The 18820-nt window shown below is 33.3% G+C and overlaps 2 protein-coding genes across 4 annotated transcripts; both read right to left on the bottom strand.

Moving 5' to 3' along the window:
• Window positions 1–221: 221 nt before the first annotated feature.
• Window positions 222–8082, bottom strand: LOC118055012 (aldo-keto reductase family 4 member C10). 2 transcript variants are annotated; one of them, XM_073411162.1, is made up of 4 exons: window positions 6904–8082; window positions 5117–5368; window positions 4387–4440; window positions 222–643 (listed from the first exon to the last, which is right to left on the bottom strand). In XM_073411162.1, the coding sequence occupies exons 1-4, from the start codon at window positions 7468–7470 to the stop codon at window positions 383–385; spliced, it is 1134 nt and encodes a 377-aa protein (XP_073267263.1). In that variant the 5' UTR covers window positions 7471–8082; the 3' UTR covers window positions 222–382. The 2 variants fall into 2 exon arrangements, with proteins under 2 accessions (XP_073267263.1, XP_034922703.1); XM_035066812.2 differs by lacking the exon at window positions 4387–4440 and having other exon boundaries at window positions 6904–8073.
• Window positions 8083–12951: 4869 nt separating this feature from the next.
• On the bottom strand, window positions 12952–17138 carry LOC118055005 (inositol oxygenase 1). Of its 2 annotated transcripts, none has more exons than XM_073411157.1 (10): window positions 16788–17138; window positions 16543–16657; window positions 14833–14914; window positions 14466–14670; window positions 14249–14361; window positions 14003–14125; window positions 13745–13814; window positions 13575–13653; window positions 13398–13461; window positions 12952–13232 (listed from the first exon to the last, which is right to left on the bottom strand). In XM_073411157.1, exons 1-10 carry the CDS (start codon window positions 16819–16821, stop codon window positions 13206–13208), a joined length of 912 nt encoding a protein of 303 aa, XP_073267258.1. In that variant the 5' UTR covers window positions 16822–17138; the 3' UTR covers window positions 12952–13205. The 2 variants fall into 2 exon arrangements, with proteins under 2 accessions (XP_073267258.1, XP_034922691.1); XM_035066800.2 differs by having other exon boundaries at window positions 13398–13479; window positions 16788–17134.
• Between the last annotated feature and the right edge of the window lie 1682 nt (window positions 17139–18820).

The following is an 18820-nucleotide window of genomic DNA, read 5'->3' as shown; positions in this document are numbered from 1 at the left end:
ACACAAATACGTGATCATCTTACGCAACTTTCAGAAATAAATCATGTGGTAGATTCTCTATATTTCAGCGTATTATGTAACAGCAATCATTTGCTGGGTTTACTTTGCAGTTTAAATTAGAACTTTACAGAGTGACTTGCTCTGGAGATTCATTGAGAGTAACACTTCTTGATGATTGCATTCAAGCATACAACCATATGGAAAGATATGAAACACCCATATTTACAAACGAAAAGAATTTGATTTCAATCAATAAGAATGTCACTTTAGATTTCCTATTCGGCATCCACGAAATTAAAATCTCACAAACAGTGAGCACTCATAAAATGATGGCATCTTTCAACATAAATGGCACACTATCTCAAGAAAATAATATCAAATATCAGGCATTGGACTCCATATCGTCTTCTATCTCACGCACAGCTTGAAGGGGACCACTACCAAACATGTAGCCAGTGTCTGATAGATTATTTAGAGGGCCATTTCCAAATAAACATACCTGTGGCTCAATCTTATTCAAGCGGTTCCACTCGTCATCAGACAGAGACCAACTAAAAATGTCTACGTTTTTCATTATGCGATCGGGCTTAAGGCTACAGGGTAGGACACTGGTACCTCTCTGCATTCCCCACCGTAGAATAACCTACAACAGAGAAGACAATCAACCTGTCAAGCTACAAGTAGGAATGCAATATTTTTCATTTAACTCTTTGATGAAACGTAAAATCATATTTAAAAGTTAAAAAAGCATGTTGATATTATTTGAGCTCTAGGTTCAGAGTCTGCTTTCTCATCAGGCAGGCCCATTTTCTTGGTTTAGCAAAAATTGGTAGGAGATTCCCATTTTGCAGTGGCCAGTTGATGTTTTAGGGTCAGATTCCATAGGTCACCAGGGGCATTAGTGTGTGTTTTTGTGAACACATCGCCTAAAGTTAGAAAATCAGAGGGTGAGAAGAAAAAAAAAACATTAATTTAAAAATCCTCCCGTTGCTCTGGGAATAAATCTGTCAAGCAAGTTGGATTTGCAACAAAATACAGCTTTCTGTACCAGAGAAGAATTTGGAAAATACAAAAGAAAGTCTGTAAATGCAAAGGAGAAGGGAGTAAATGAAATAATAGGATGACATTCGCAGAAAAATGCTGACTAAGTGGGAGTGAGTTTCAACCTGCTTTTCATTAAATTTGATTTTTTTTTTCTTCAAATTATTTTTTTAGTGTTTTTAGATCATTTTGATGTTTTGATATCAAAAATGAATTTTAAAAATAAAAAAAACATTATTTTAATATTTTTTCGAGTGAAAAACACTTTAAAAAATAACCGTTACTACACTCTCAATTCTCAACACCCTCTAAAACTGGCCATAACACGAGTCATTACTGTGGGGAGGAAAAAAACACTGCCAGGCAAGGTTGTCCAAGAAGCATAATATTTTAATTGTTTCTGAAAAAAAAAAATTGAAATTTCAACATATCAGCCACCACGCCAAAAAGCAAAAGCCTAATGCATGCACAAATTAGTTATTGAAAGAAAATCATGATCTAATAAAAACAAATAAAATAGCCCGAACTAAGATTATAAAAGAAGAATCTTTCAGTCGTTAGCTTATCTTCAGCAGCAAATAACTCTCAATTTGTTTTTTCAATGAACTTCTCCAAAAAGCAGACCATTATAGCGACAGCTTTAAAGTTTCAATATCCTGCTAACTGAAAAGAGCTCAATGCTTATATTAACTTTCAAAAATGAACTTCAACTAGTTTAGATGGTCACTAGTGAGATTTATAACAACTTACTGTTACTACCCTCTTCAAAACATGAAACAGATGTCAATTAGAAATGACACACAGAAAATAAAACCGAAATGAATACTTGAGATCATCAGCAGGCACCCAAATTACACTTTTGAGCTCCATGAATCAAACGATAGTTGCTTTAACCACCCTTGACTTACAGATGACCAAGACAGAAATAAAGTGACTTAGTATTGCAAAAAGGTTCCAAATAATATCCATGTCAAACAAAAATAATAGAACCATATAATAGATCAAAATATAGGGTTTGCCATTCTGTTTTGCTCTTTTGTGTTTTTTGTGTTCCCTTAATTCTCTTCTATTCTTTCTTCTCCCATTTTATCTTCTTGTTTTCTATATTGATAACCATAATTTCTAGGAACATCAAACATGTTGCAGAGATATAACTTTAATGATCCAAATGATCGTAAAATTTTCTTGAACAAACTACAACAACCGGAACCATTGACCCTAGTGATGCTAGGGTGACAAAAAAAAAACATAGATAGCTTTTAGAGAATTTTCAATTTCTAATTTTTTATTCAAGCACATTAGATTGATAGTGACATAAATATGTTTGATTACAGTCTATAATGATTTTCACTATGTTTCCATCAGTGGGTTCAACATGAAAGGAACAAATAGAGAGAAATGAACCTTTCAAGCTTGTTTGGTAGACTTTTAATGAGGGAAAAGGAAGGATACTGAAAGAGATGGGAGGGTTTTTCCTTAAATGTAACTGTCAGTCCAATCAGTGAAAGAAGCCAAAATCCCAAGTTGACTGTTAAGGAGGGGAGGAAATTGGAAACCCAACTTTGTTGGTTTTTATTTTAATTACAATCAACCTTAGAAACTAGAATACAACTTGGCTTCTATTTTTTTCTCAATTACTATCAACCATAGAATTCCATGCATCCTCCTATAGTGCAGAGCATATTTAGATATTTGTGCTTAAACTTTCCAACCAAACAAGGGTAAATGACTTCCTTTTTGCTCCCATCAATTCACACAAGGCACAAATAATTCCTGACTTTAGTTATCCTTTCCCCTTTTCTAGAAAAAAGGTATCCTTTTTTCTTCCTTAGGATAAAGCAACATTGAGACCAAAAACCAAACCACCATAAATTGGACAAATAGTGTGCATTTTTCAGCAGTGAAGACATTGGCTTCAACTACAAGCTTCCAATAAATGCACTTCACTTTGTGCTTCAGAATTGTTCTCGAGCACATTGATGTCGAAAAGGGTAATAAAATAATAGTGGAAATGCCAAATAAAACCTTAGAGACCCACTAGGGTCTTCATAGAATCCACAAGAAAGAAAAATTATCGTAGTCTCGAATTCTCAGTTGGATAATCAATCATCACAAAATAGCAGATCCAAAACAAAGTGGTAGATGCACTTATGCTGGAAGCAAACCCTAACATAACCCCAAACAAAATAGAAACTTAAAAGAATAGAAAGGTCTGATAAGTCCCTGAAAAACAATAAATTAAATAACTAATGGAATCTAATTGGTCCTTGATTGCATTTCACTTACAGATTTACTTTTTCTCGCTTCTTTCTCTTTTTATTTCTTGTCCTGCACAACATTTTTTCTTCAATTGCTAAGGCAGAAATTTCTCGAGTTGCAGTTTCAAGGTTACTGGAAAGCAAATTTTAACATTTCATGGCTTTATTAAGATAGTAAGATCAAGTTTAATTTCTCATATCTAATCCCGCTGCTCTTCAGAAATTAAACCAGATTTTTAGAGCTTCTGTTCAGCTGGTTCAGGTCCTCTATAAACAGGTTTCCACAAATGAAGGACTTGTTGACTAATCCTGTATATTCTTGTTTTGCAAAATCACTAATCAGACCAAACATGGGGATATTTCAAATAATAGGTCAAATCTCTAATCTAAATCCTACATCAACTATCAAATGAATTCAATCATTAATCCTAGTAACCTTTAATGCCATGAAAGACACCAAGTTTGTTTGACAAATGACTTGCCATAAAGCATTCACGCTGTTTTGAGATTATGATGGAATATCATGGATGACTACTGTTTTGAGATTATGATGGAATATCATGGATGACTCTAAATGGTAGCTTTTCCCATGCATGCCCGATGACCACAATGACATTTGAGAACTTTGATCTATATACTAGAGGAGGATGAGGATAAGTCTACACTCCTGAACAGAAAAGAACATGTGAAGTTTATCCATGTATCGGGGATCTCCAGATTATTAGTTACCACTGCTTGTATGAGAATCGTTATATTTCCAAATCCATCTTTTTATTTGTCAATATGACTTCAGCCTAGTTTGGCATTCAAACCTATGTGGATGTTAAAGGACCATTGGCTCTATCTATGAATAATGCTTCATATTTGGGTTGTTTTGATCCATTCAAGTTCAGTCAACTTCCAGAACAAACTAAAATGAGATGTGACCTTCAAATGACCATGTGTGATGTACTTTCCATTTCATACAACCTTGATGGATATGGAAAAAAAAACTAGGTAGCTTTAAATTTTATCACAGCAAATGGAACATCCGGGAAGTTTTAGAAGCATTTAGAATGGAATGCAAATGCATGTACAAGGACAATACCCACTGACGCTTGAAGCTTTTGTGACTGGTAAAGGTACTGGACAAGCCACATGTCTGCTAGACATATACAGCAAAATGAATGCAAGCACCATTATTAACTGTATAGTAGTTTGTTAGTTGCTCTTAAGTAATGATCCTTTAGTCATGTTGCCATATTGTGTGGTGCACAAATTTTCCTCTAGGACTTATTTTGTGAGGAAGTGATCGCATGCTCACTTTTAAGATCCATGCAATTCATGCTATATAGTTGGTGAGTGGATTCATATTTGCACAATTAAGTTGGTCTTAAGTGTATCCTCTTAACAATCCAAAGCAAATGAAGTCCTCGCTATTATGCAGCTATGACAAATTTCTGTCAGCATGTTTTTCTCTAGTTTCAGGAACCAATTATAAGTATGGTGAATGCCCTAGTTTTTAAATCAATGCCCTTAACATTGACATTCAGATAAGCGCACACATATTCTTAGTCAATATATCCAGGTGTTCTATCAGTAATAAAAATATTAGCACTGCAGATGAAGTTGATAACCAGAAACAAGAAAATTGCAACTGTAGGTATACAAGCGACTGGCTATTTAAGGCAACCAAGGTAACAAAAAAAAAATCAACATAAAATGCAGGGTCAAGGCAAGCATGGCAACAACAAAAAATATTCAACATAACATGTAGGGGAAAAGGAGGTAACACGGCAGATATAAGAAAAGGACATGCATAACAGAGCAAAAGTTACCTGTTCAGGAGTCTTTTTGTGGCTTTCTGCTATCTCTGAAACGACACACAATTTCAGCATGGGCCCGTGTACTGATCTTGACCTCCTAAATGATATGCGAGGAGTGCCAGGTTCATCTTCCCCTGATCCACTATCAGATGGTCCAGGGCTCCATGTGGGAACCCCTAAAGGTGTGTGAGCAGACACATGAATACCCTTTGATTGACAGAACTTTACCAGTTCTTCCTGCCTCCAAAAAGGATGCAACTCAACCTAATATAACGAATAAATCAATCAAGAAACTCACATTCATGAAAAATCTATATTTCAATGACAATGTCATTATATCACACTGGTTTGAAAACATGCAGGTGTTAAATAAAATAGTTTGGAAATAATGAAGAAAAAATTTAGGAATAAGAAGAAAAAGAAAAAAAGAACTTGTTTAATCCTTTTGATGGCAATCATGATTATTAATGTGTATACTTATATGTAAAAGTTATTTTGTTGAAAACATTCACTGTTTTCATCTCATAACATGGAACAAATTGAGTCAATTAGAGATCTGTGGCAGGATACTAGAATGAAATTTCATTTAATGATGATCGGATGTCTTAGGGAAAACCATCATGGCAGGCTCAAATTACGCTCTTCTTGACTTTAAGAATGTTCAAATCTCAACCATGTGTCATTCATGAAACATGTTACTCTTTTATTTGTCTCTAAACTAGAGCTACTTTTCACCATATAATATGCCAACCTTAAAACTTTCTTGTATGTGGAAGCCACCTCCATTCCATCATGAATCCCCTCATTGTCAGTAAGTGACTTTTTGGGCTCGTTCTATATGATTAGATTCTCTGAATTATCTTATTGTAATATTATATGCAAAGTAATTTATACATCAACAGCTAAGTCATTCATCCTAATTAATTATCATTCTACCATGTAAAATCACTCAAGAATTTCTCTATACTCTTCATACACTAACTGCCATTCTCACTTGTTATGAAGTTTGGGCTCCCTAGACAAATCCTTTCCTCAACTCTTTCTATCTCCTTGTATATTTATTGTAAGCAGCATTGCCTCTTCTAACTTCTCATAAATTAATATTTCACTTACAAGGAGAAGATGCGCTGAATCTAAGTATTAACTCTTATATTCACACATTTTAACCAGAAAATTTTTAAGGAACAGCATGCATATAACAAGTCAAAATTAGATGGGCAGATATGAAATTAGATTTGCAACAGAGATCTACCAATTACATCCCGCACAAACTGTAATGGAAAAAAAAAATACAGATTAAATGACTTCCGTTGATTTGTTACCAACGTATAGTCACGGATAAGCCATGAAAGCGTATATACTTGCCAGCAGCCACAGAACTAGATGAATAAATTTCTTATCCATGCATCTTCAACTAGTTTCTCCTTTCTTCTGCTTGCTTAAAACAAATTCAATGCCTCGAGACAATGAACTATGTTATATTGATGGTTCAAAGAAGTCCAGAAGAGGAAACAGACTGTTTCAAGTTTTAAGTGTAAGGTCAGCCTCAAAAGAAAGAAGCATCGGATGGTTGTGGTGGTTTTGGAAAGTCACATTTCAGGCCATCTTTAGATCTAAGAAAATGATTCTCTGTGGAGGAAGGAGTAAAACACGAATCTGCTATTTGAAGATAGATGTCGGACCTTATACCTTGTACATTTAATTTAACAGCACACTTTTGTCTAAATCAATAAAGGAACAACCTGAAATGTAAATCTGTTCAAATGGATAACAGAAGTCAATAAGGATGATGGCCCAACCTGATTGACCGCAGGCACAACTTTTGCAAATTTCAGCAACTCTTTGATCTGCTGGACACTGAAATTGCTGACACCAATAGCTCTGACAAGACCCAAGTCAACAAGACCTTCCATGGCTTTCCATGCTTGCTTCAATCGATTCAAAAACTGCCTGTATTCACTCCCCGACTTCGAAGGAGGATCGGTTGCGTCACCAAAAGCCGAGCTATCAGGCCAATGCATCAAATAAAGATCCAAATACGAGACTCCAAGATTCTTAAGCGAAACCCTCACATAGTTCTCAATCTTATTAAGGGAATTCATAGTGCAGTAGAGCTTAGAAGTCAAGAAAACATCCTCCCTCTTCAGCGAAGCATTAAAAGCTTCGCTCAGGGCTTCCCCAACTTCAATCTCATTCCCATAAAGATGTGCACAGTCTATGTGACGGTAACCAACAGACAAGGCAGTTTTCACGGCTTCGACACAGAGGTCTCCACCACTCTGCCAAGTTCCAAGTCCAATGGCAGGGATTTTGGCTCCTGTGTTCAACACAAAGTGACTTCCTGGTGCCCCAGTCTTCCCTTTCATTTCTTAAATCTTATTTCAGTCAGCAAAGAGTTCACGATGGATTGCTAAAACCCAGAAACCAGAATTTGCAAAGATGCAATAACTCAATCCAAAACCAAGAATACAGCAAATAGCAACTAGAGAGAGTGTTAAATCCAAAATCCTAATGGAAATGAAATACAAGAGTCAAACAGGAACCCAGCAATCAACTAGTACAAGAAAGAAAACCCAATTGAAATGGGGTCCGAATCATTAAAAGAAGAAAAACAATAAACCATTCTCGATCCAAGAAAAGAGAAGAGAAGTAGACTAAAATAAGGCCCACCTCGTGTTTGTCAATTTATCCAAGTGAGAGTTTTCGTCCGTTTACCGGTTAAAACTTAAAACTTAAAAGAAAAGGAAATTCAATTCAGAACACGCTAATTCCGTCACGAAATTGCAAAGACTGGAACAATATTAATAAATAAATACTAGTTGGATGGATGGATGCCTTTGTAAAATAGTTAGCAAAACTAGATCATTGTTCGCAAGGTGTTGCGGGTTAGATCACTTTTCTTGAAGTGAAAAAATATTTAGAAGTTGTTGATGTATTTTCAGTGGAAAAAAAAAAATTGTGGTAGAGTGAACCAGACGAGTTTAAAGATAATTTGAAAACTGTAAAAAATGTTGCTTGAGTAAAAAAAATTGCACTATGACATGTTTTTAATATCTAATGAAAATATATGGCATTCGCACGAGTAAATCTAAATTAATTTGTTAAATTTATAATTTGGTTCATAAAAATAGAATAATTATACAAAAAGTAAATCAAAACTAAATATAAAAATTATTTTTTAATTAAACTAATATTAAAATATGAAATTAAAAAAAAACTCGAGTAAACTTGAGTTAATCTATCAAAACTGCAACTCGGATCACCTAACTGAGATAACTCCACGTAAAGTAAATTAAAATAGACTATAAAGCTCAATTACTAATCAATAAAATATTGAATGATAAAATTAAAAAAATGTATATCAATTGAAAAAAAATAATAGAAAAAACCCAAGTCAACTCAAGGCAATAAGATCAAGATAAACTTATAAAAAGAAATAATAATAAATAAATAATAAGCATGATTCCTAATCAACTAAATGATAAAATGAAAAAGAAAAATATATAAAAAGAATAAAAAAAAAAAGCTAACCCGCAACTCGAGATAAACAATCTCAATATTACAAGATGAATAAAAACAAATTTAAAAAATAACTCAAGTCAACCTGAGCTAACTCGCCAAACCCATGATATAGGTGACGAGATCGTGATAACTTTATAGAAAGCAAAAGAAAAAAATATATATATATCAAATATATATATATATATTCCAATCTGCCAAATCAAATAAATAATAACTTTGAAGAAAATTAACAAAAAAATAACTCAAGTTAACCCAGTTTAACTTATTAAACTCGTGATCAAAGTTGTGAAAGTGTAATAACTTCATGAAAAGTAAATAAAAACAAATTATAAAGCTTAGTTTTCAATAAATCCATTGTTAAAGGTTGACATTGGAAAAAAAAAATCAATCTAAAGATAGGACATAATAAAATGATATTAATCTACACGGTTAACTCGCAAAATATGTAACTTGAGTTATAAAATTAGGATAACTTCATATAAAATAAACAAAAAAAATCATGAAATCTGATTTATAATCAACTCAATGCTGAATGATCAAATTGAAAAAATATCAATTAAAATAGACAAAAAAACTCGAGTTAATTGGGTTAACCTGTCAAATCCATAACTCGAGCTATAAAATCGAGATAACTTTATAGAAAACAAACTAAAATAAATCATCAAGTCATTAACCTCAATTTATCAACCAAATCAATGTTGAAGGATATTTTTTTTTTCTAAAATGTTAATTAAAAAAAATTAAAAAAATTGAGTTAATTTGTCAAACCCATAACATGAATTACAAGATCAAGCTAACCATATATAAAGCAAACCATAATAAATCATTAACCTTGATTTTTAATAAACTAAATATTAAATTGTAAAATTAGAATAAAAATACAGATTTTAAAAAGAAAAAAAATACTATTTTATAAAACGGTAAATTGGTCATGGTGATCAAAGATGACACCAGGAAAGAGCACCTGTGTGTTTGGTATTGTGATAGATTTTGTGGTTATGATTTGAAAAAAATTGTTTTACAAAAAATATTTTTAGTTGAGGTTGGTTTGATATTTATATATGTTTAGTTAAAATTGTGATTGAAATTAAGGTTAATTGATGGTTTTTAATTTAAATATTGTAGATTTAACTACTGCTATTATATCATGAAATAAATAATACTTATATCAAATATTTTTTATTGTTCCATTAAACTATCTATAATTTCATCACGTACGAAATATATCCGATAAGGACTACAGTTTCCTTGGTTTCTTAAGCGCACAATAACATCATGTAAAATATCACTAGGAACAAAATTGAGATTGTGATCAAATTCTGCAAATACTACATTATCAAGCAATATCCTTCTATTTTTTCAAATAAAACACAATTAAAAATAAAAATAAAAATTGATATTTTTTTAACCGGGTCAGACCTGGTTTAATGCATTTAACTTTGGACCGGACCCGGTCTGGTTGGAACAGTGCAGAGTGACTCCACTGTCCACGTGAATAATGGAGAGTGAACAGGTTTGCGGAAAGCGGATGAGAGAACTGCTTCTCCGCAAACTTGTTATTTAAATAAATTTTATATGGGTCCATGTGAATAGTAAAATGTGTTTTAGCATTACCAAATAACTATTACCTTGTGGTTCATCGCAAACGTGAAATCCACCGTGTAAATAAACATAACATGTTTGTTTTTGCGTTTCAAAAGTGTTTTTGAAAAATTTTAATTTAATTTTTTTTGCTTTACTTTAAATTAATAATTTTTTTAATGTTTTTAGATTATTTTTAATATGTTTATGTGAGAAATAATTTTTAAAAAATAAAAAAATATTATTTAAATATATTTATAAATAAAAAACATTTTAAAAAGGTGCTTGAACACAGTTAAAGAAGAAATAAAAAGGTAAAACTCTACAACATGCTGAGCTGTGAGGAGAAATCAATTTGCATTGGCAAGAATGCCGTAGACAGAAATGTTCAATAAATAAACAGCTATGCTCAAGCCTCTGCATAAAGGCACATAAAGGCACTTTCTGCATTGCCTGTCAGACTACTTTCCTCTCTTTTTTCGTGTGATTTTTATTTTTATTTTAAAATAGATTAAATGAAAAAGTTGTGATACCAAAGGGAATCGATATGGGATGAATCATAGCTAGATTTATAAATATTCAATTAAGCCATGACTGTGGAGTATTTGATCTGAACCAAAAAACCATATCGAAGCACCGTTATTTAGTCTGATCTGGTTTCTTTCATGTTACTTTTATTCCATTTAGTTGTTTATTTTCAATTTAACCATGTTTAAAATGAAAAAAAAACTAAAAAAAATATAAAAAACAATAAAATCTTGAATTGGAAAGTTTTACTTGAACATATAATTTATATAATATAGTCTTGTATAAGTGTGATTTGATTTCAGTTCAGAAAAACAAATAAAATAAACCAAAAACTAAATCGAATGATCTATTCTCCAAGTATATGCCAAAAAAAGAGAGTTAATCGTAACTTATTTCCTATGGCCAAAAAATAATAATTAATTTTTGCCCTCGTGTTTTAAAAATTTAATTCTTGTGCTTTAATTTTTTTTTTATAGCTTAGTCTTTTCATTATTTTATGTTTTTTTCCCTTCTAATTTATTATATTTTTACTTAGAGAGAGAGAGGGGGAGAGAAGGGAAAATAAAAGTAGGCGAGATGGAAAATTGGCGAAAATGACTGTCTAATTATTTTCAGCACCACATGACGTAATAAATTGGTTTAAATAAAAGTTATTATTAACTCATAAATACTGGCGGCATCCAATTAAAACGTAAGAGTGAGAGAAATAAAAAACCCTTTTAAAAAAAAAAAAAACCTTCACATCAAATCAACTGAAGGGCCATAGACACATAAATACACCTAACAAGAGAGATAGAATGGTGGGCTTAAAATTAAAATCTACCGACTACCTACCCAGCTCGCAATTGCAACTTCAACCACAACTGCATTTCCTGAATAATATATATTTTTTAAAATTTATTTTTAATTTCAACGTATTAGAATAAAAAAAATAATATTTTTAATAAAAAAACATATTTAAACTGACTATCAAACACCCTATTATATTTTCTTTTCCACCTAATTCTAATTTCAAGTAAAATTTTCAAAGAGGCGGCGTGCTATTCTATGTTATCTCATATGTTTAGTCGGTACAAGGTGTCCATCTTGGCTTTCTTCCCTTGACGAATTCTCTATCCAATTTCCTCAAGCTAACATACAAAATTATTCCTCTTGCCCACGACGAGAGGAAACCAAATTATGAAATCCTGGAAGAAAAACACTTCAATCATGTGTTGTATCTTCTCGAGTCGCGTCTGTTTTTTTTCGGGAGCTACTACAGCACGTTGCTCGATATCTCCTCCGATCAACAAACCTGTTCCTTACAACCTAAAGCATGTTTGTATCTCGTATTTGTCACAGTTGTTTCGGGACAGCAACCAGATCTTACAGCAAAGAGACAGGACTTTGAGGACGGAAACGATGTCGAGGAAACGAGTAGAGGCCGTGCGGTAGCCAAGAGTGAGGGTCATGCCAAGGGATGGCAATTAGTCGTATCGATCTAGGTGAAGGGTCCTTTTCACTTGTTAGGCAGCCCTATTAATTAACCTGATTTTTTCAACATTTCTTTTTATTTTTTATAGCACTTTATAAAATCATATCCTAATAAATTCATGTAGAAAATCTTACTTATCCAACCAATAATCATGTTTAAAAATTAATTCTTGTAATTTAAAAATATAATTTTATATAATAAATCATCAGTGATTAGCATAATTGTATTGTGAAAGAACAATCACAATCTAAAAACTTAATATATTTAAAAACTTAAGCTATTAAGTGAGTTTCCAATATATAATTATATTATTTTTCTAACACATCCTCTCTCAAAGTAAAAAGCCCTTTTTAGACTTGAAACTTATCTTGTGTTTAATTTTTTATCAAATATATAGGGATAGTGAGATTCAAACTTGTAACTGCTTAGTTATCAAGATTCTGATATCATATTAAAAATACCATCTTAATTCCAGAACTATTAAAAGTTTAAGCTATTAAATGAAATCTCATTATCTATATTATTATCATCTAATATTTATATATAATTTTTGTATTTATAAATATTATTTTTCCTTTTAACTTGTATCAAAAGATGCTCCAACTCCAATCCAGCCAAGTTAAGTGATATTGAATACGTGATTAACCCAGTGAAATTGCCACGCCAATGCTCAATTCTCATGGTTAATTGAGCTTATGCATCGATGCCACAGCATGTATAGAATCACCCTCAAGCATAGATATTTTAGAAAACGAGATTGAAATCTCGAAGGAGATACCATTACTAAACTGTAGGGTTCGATTTCTCCAGGAAGCCAACCACATATAGATGACCTGCTTCGGATTATTACAAAGAACTAAAAGCCAAGGAACGGCAACCTAATCTCCAACCACGCAGACCAGCCCCGTAACAGGAGACAAAAAAAAAAAAAAAAAAAAACACAGAACAAAACTACTGCCAGGACGATCACTGCCTTGTATCCAGCTCCCGACCGATTCACCACCTTAGCTTTGCAGGAAAGTACTGCAATAAATTATAGGAGGATTAGACAAGAACAAGAAAACTGGCATTTAAGAGAGACTTCATGATAATCAGGCTCCCAGTTTGGTGAAATTTTTCCAACGTTAAATAATTAATTTCCCATATGAATCTCATAGAAAATTATTCTGACCGACAACTGTTGTTTACCTTTTCAATGAGTGAGAGATAGTATGGCTTCACTTTCTCAACATCAACCCGCACCTTGCTTTTACTGTAAAGGTCATATTTACTGCATATTACAGCACAAAACAGAATATTTATCCCTTGAATAGAATCCTATACATCACAAAATCCAATAACAGGATCCATCTCGAAGATTCTTACTTGAATATTTTGAGCCATTTCAGATTCTCAACATCTTCTTCATTCATCAAGTGTCTATATGCGCCTGCCCTGTGTAAAGCTGCAAATTAGACAATATTCGATGGTTAAATATTGTAACTATAAATTAGAGTATTAACACACTTAAAGCAATCCATCTTTTTTCTACTTACCATAGAAAGAGTGGTATCTTATAATGAAAAGACCTGCAGATGGTAGAGTGGTCTTGTTCTCTTTGGCTACCTGTAACGATCAATACCCGAAAGAAAATTAGACTCCTGTGACCTCAATGAGATTCTTGTCTGAATTTTTAATCTTCGACGCATCACAATTAGAAAGAACAGGATCGTTCCCTTCTTTTTTATTTTCTTTATAAGCAGATAGAAAAGGATTTTTATTGTTGCAAGAAAAACCAAGTCAGAAATTAGTACCAGATACATGTAGTCATCATGGCCCCATGACATGAACACTCTGTCAAGCCCGCAACCTTCTGAATACACTCCATATTTAGAGTTGTAAGCAGAATTGTTGCAGTCTGGATTCTCCGTGAAGTACTGATACAAATATGCACAGATTATATTAGAAACTTGAACGGGGAGGGGGAGAAAAAAATTAACGAAGCATGTTTGACCAACAAGAAAATATCAAATTTATCGATCGGAAGATCAAGAGCAGACCTTGTGATGAACAATCGACTCGTCGAAGGCACATCCTACAGGAAATGTGTCGCCTACAACAGCCCATTGAGGAAGCTCCCCGAAAGCAGGATGGAGAAGAACCTTTCCAAGATCTAAGATGCATCAAGAAGCAAGTTAATCAGACGTGACTATTATTAATCGAAGTCAGCAGAAGTATTCAAATTCTTATAGCCTATGCTGCCATGATTTTGTGTACCATGGATAAGGCCAGTCAAGTGCAGCCAGTCCTCATCGGGATAGTCTTTTCTGATGGCTTCAGCAGTCTGCAGTAAATGTTCAATTTGAGGTTCATCCAAATCAGGATCACTCTCATCTATAAATTCGTTAAGGAGTTCACAGCATTCCCATATGCTCATTTCCACCCTATTCAATTTCCCATACTCCTCTCTCATCCTTTTTACCTGCATTTTTATTATCACAAGAAAAAAAAAAAAAAAAACCATATATGAGAAAAGGAACGTCCATGAATATCATCAATTAATTTTGCTAAAATGGAGAATTTGATGCTCGCAAATTGTTAATTATAATATATCTGGAAAAATACACATGGCAGAGTAGCATACGAAGCCATAAGTCTGGTTAATGTGATTTGTTCGATAAAATTCCTCCACTCCCGTTTGACGTTCACTTTCTATATCATAATCCCTGTTTCATAATTCACAAGTTATTAGACATTATAAATAATAAAGGAAGAGACAGTACAATTAATACTAGGAATACAAAACAGAAAAAAAGACAGAAAAGTCAAGACTTGTAAGAAACGAAGCGACATAGTTTTCTAAAAACAAAAAATAAAAAGAGGCGACATTGTTTTTTTTTTTTTTTTTGTTCTTCTCTCGTTACCAGGAGGCAAACCTCTTATATTAGTAGCTGCAATAAATATTTGAAATTTAAATGAATATTTAATTAAATAAAAGTTTTATTGTTTGATGGATTGGACGAAGGCTGGTAAGGGAAGAGAGGAAGGCTTGTCGGCTTAGGTCTGTCTAGTTGGATCAACGAGACTTTAAGTTGGACTTAGGATACATGCGGACCGGCCCATCAACCTATCATATCTTTATGGAATGTTATTTATTACAACAGTCCATTAACAGTGAAGCAAGATTTTTTTTATTTTTATTTTCATTTTTATTAAGAAAAATAAATTATCGCATAAATGATTTTGTCTAGATTTTGTTTTGAAATTTTTTTCACTAAAATTAATTATACTAGAATAGGAAGCACTGTTGTTATTAAAACCGACTCTCGGCACATAATATAGGTTATGGATCGTTACCTCCTATGTTCACAATTTTTTTTATAAATAAAATAAAGGTATTTTAAATTAAAAAAAAAATAATTTTTAATTTTGAGATAAACCAAACCAAACCAAACCAAACTCTACCCACCTACAACGTGGGATTTAAATGTAAATGATTTTGCATTAGGATTTGATTTAATTTATAAAACATTTAAAATGTTATTTATTACTGATTACTTCATATAGAGACTGGCTGTCAAACTCAGCTTGTTAATGGATCGATATAAAATTCATTAAGTCGATCTGGGTCAGGTTTGGATTTAATTAATTGACTTGAACTTATCTACTAGGTCAAGAATTGACTTTGAAAGAAAAAAGAAAAAGAAAAAAAATCGCTTGGAGTAAAAGATTCAAACCTTGGCGTTTTTTCTTGACCAAGTTTTCTTTGTCATCATGCATAAAAGAATTTAGTTATAATATAATAATCGACATATTATAAGTAAACATGTTGATCCGACACGTTGATCTATCATTAGATGATTTGATCGGGGACTGTGAATCGAATCTGGTAGCCATATCTCGAGCTGGCACTAACCTATGATCTAACTAGTCACCTGGTTGGCTCGATGGATTAGTTCGGTCTCTTGAACAACAAATTTTCCTGTCAGACTTTATTAAATAATAGAAAATCTAGTTTTAATTCACATTACCAGACTAATTAAACCATAAAAAACTACGAAGCTAAGTACGTCCATGTACTTTACTCCTTCGAAGGTCCTCAAGTGACAGCTCATGGGAAACATTCGAAAATTCTATCGAGTTTTTGTCGTCAAGAGGAAAAAAAACCATTTTACTGTGTAGTTTAAAATCCATTTAACCTCCTCCTTGAGAACCAAACCCATCCGGAATAATGAAAATGATAATTAATAGCAATAAAAAGCTGGCACCACTGCCTGGGTGCCTCGCGAAATGGCATAAAAATAAAAATAATTATCTCACTAATTAAAAGAAAAGGAAATAATTAGATGAAGACCTAAAAGTGTGACCAAACGAGTTGGTGTCGGGCACAACGAATCCTCCATCCAGCACCAATTCATTTTCCTGGCCATCATGATCAACCGGGATGTTTTTCTCCTCGAGCTCAACTCCTACACATTTAAGTGAATGAAACAATTAATCAACGCGAACGCAATTAATAACAAGATACATACTTATGCACACACATGAACTTGAAGATAATTAATGAAAAAGAGAGAGAGAGGAACAATGGAAACCTACCAAAAGCTGGAGGGTGCTCACAGAGGATAGTCATATCTGCAGCAGAATCGGGAAGGAAGAAGCCAAAGAAAAGAAGCAGAGAAACTAAGTATAACAGGGAAGGAAAAGGAGGGTAGGCAGAGGTAGAGGTAGAGGATTAGGAGGAATTAAATCGAGCTGCGGTGCATTTTGGGTAAGCAAAAGTGGTAAGTATTTATAATAGCCGGAGAGTCCTTCCCTGAGATTAGCCCAGGATGCAAGTCCTTGCCACATTTTCTTGGGAAGGACGGAGTCCTTCCCTGAAAATCTTAATCTTGGTTTACAAATAAAATATAGCATCTACTTATGTCTGTGACGAAATCTATAGCAGAAAGAGAGCCATGCAGTGCAAGCTGGCTGACAGGTTGACAATGTATTTTGTTCTTATTCTGTGTTAGCTGTCAAGCAAGAAATCCATCTGCTTTCGGAGATATTTGTGGTTCTCTCTTATCTCTCTCTTTGTCATTGCTGACTCCCTGCCTTTTTGTCTCTAATCAGCGGTTGTTAAGCAAGCTCGAACTATTTACCAGGACCTACTTGACGTGGCATCTACTCGAATGACAATGACCTCACTCCTAGATTTTACAGTTTTTGGCTTTTGTTTATCTGGGATTTCTGGCTGGAAGGCGTTACGTTTTTATTTTTTTTAATTTAAAATGTGGGTTGCTAATTGTTTAGTCCATGCAGTTACGTGTTTTATCTTATAACATACATAGATACCATTATTATCACCAAGTCCCTCCTCTCTTTAAAACTACCAGTAATTTACGTCGGTGAGTCTCAGATCACAAACCCAACTCGAAAACAGTAATTTACTTGTTTTTTTTTTTTAAAAAAGTATTGAAAACAGTATTTTTTTAAAAAAAAACTAACGTTGGAATATGGACTCGGAAAACGCTCCAAACATTGCCATGTAGAATGGTGCTCGTCTCGAGGCAGAGCCATGGGCTATTTTGCATTGGGGCCGGAAATTGCTTCCCAACGAGGTGATAAATATATAGGCACGTGGGTGGATTTTTAAAGATGGACTCGGAGTGTTGAGGTCAGCTTATTAATGATTGTTCGACCATGAGGGTCGATGAATCTCTAGTGTACCGTCCGTTGCGGCTCTTTGAGCTAGTTCGAGAGTGCAGCTCGCAGGTTTGTAGTCGACATACATTTCAGGAAGAGAATCAACGTGTTCAAAAAAACTGGGTTCGCTTATCTTCGATCAGAAAAATCATTTTGTTTCGGATAAACAATCAGAACCATCGTCAGATTGGATCATTGCATTCGCAGATGGAGAATTCCATCAGTTATATATAGAATCGAGTCTAGAATCAGATGGAAAACTCAGCTTCAATTGATGAGCATACAGTGTAGGGGGCTAGAATCGACATGCTCGATAAATTTAACAAGGTCGTCAAATCATTTCGGTTGACTCGAGATAGATTACGGAGCACTCTTGTTTACCCATGTGTTTGAGATTGATAGGAGAATTGCCATGAAGATGAAGATAACACGAGACATGATCCTCCTACGAGCAACAAAATAGCTCGATTGAAGGTTGTCAATTTTGAAAAAAATACTTATTGAAACCGTGATTTTATTATCCAGTGTAAAAACAGCGGATCAAAAAACAAATTAAATGATTTGCATCCATAAAAATGGTAGATTTCAGTAGAAAGTTTTGGAAAAATAAAATTATAAATAAAAATAAATTAATGAAAGAGAATAAAGAGCCAGACCAATCGTGCTTTTACTTGAAAAAGAACATGCTAGTTGTGCGCATACTTGGAAGGCACAACCATCATGCCTGGCTTTTTTTAAAAAAGAAATGCAGACTTCACTTGTCCTGTTATTAAAAAATTAAAATTTTAGGTTATTTGTACCTTAAAATTTATTTTTAATTTATTTTGACATACTCGTGCATACGCACACGTGCGTACACACATTATATAAACATTTAAATTTTATTTTCAAGCCACAAAAAAATCAAACTAATCTAAAGAACTCAAAATCAAATTAAAATATAT

This window comes from Populus alba, chromosome 8 (assembly GCF_005239225.2).
Source record: "Populus alba chromosome 8, ASM523922v2, whole genome shotgun sequence".
Taxonomy (NCBI): Eukaryota; Viridiplantae; Streptophyta; class Magnoliopsida; order Malpighiales; family Salicaceae; genus Populus; species Populus alba.
Note: the sequence above shows the minus strand (reverse complement) of the source record. Positions and strands in the feature narration are given on the sequence as shown.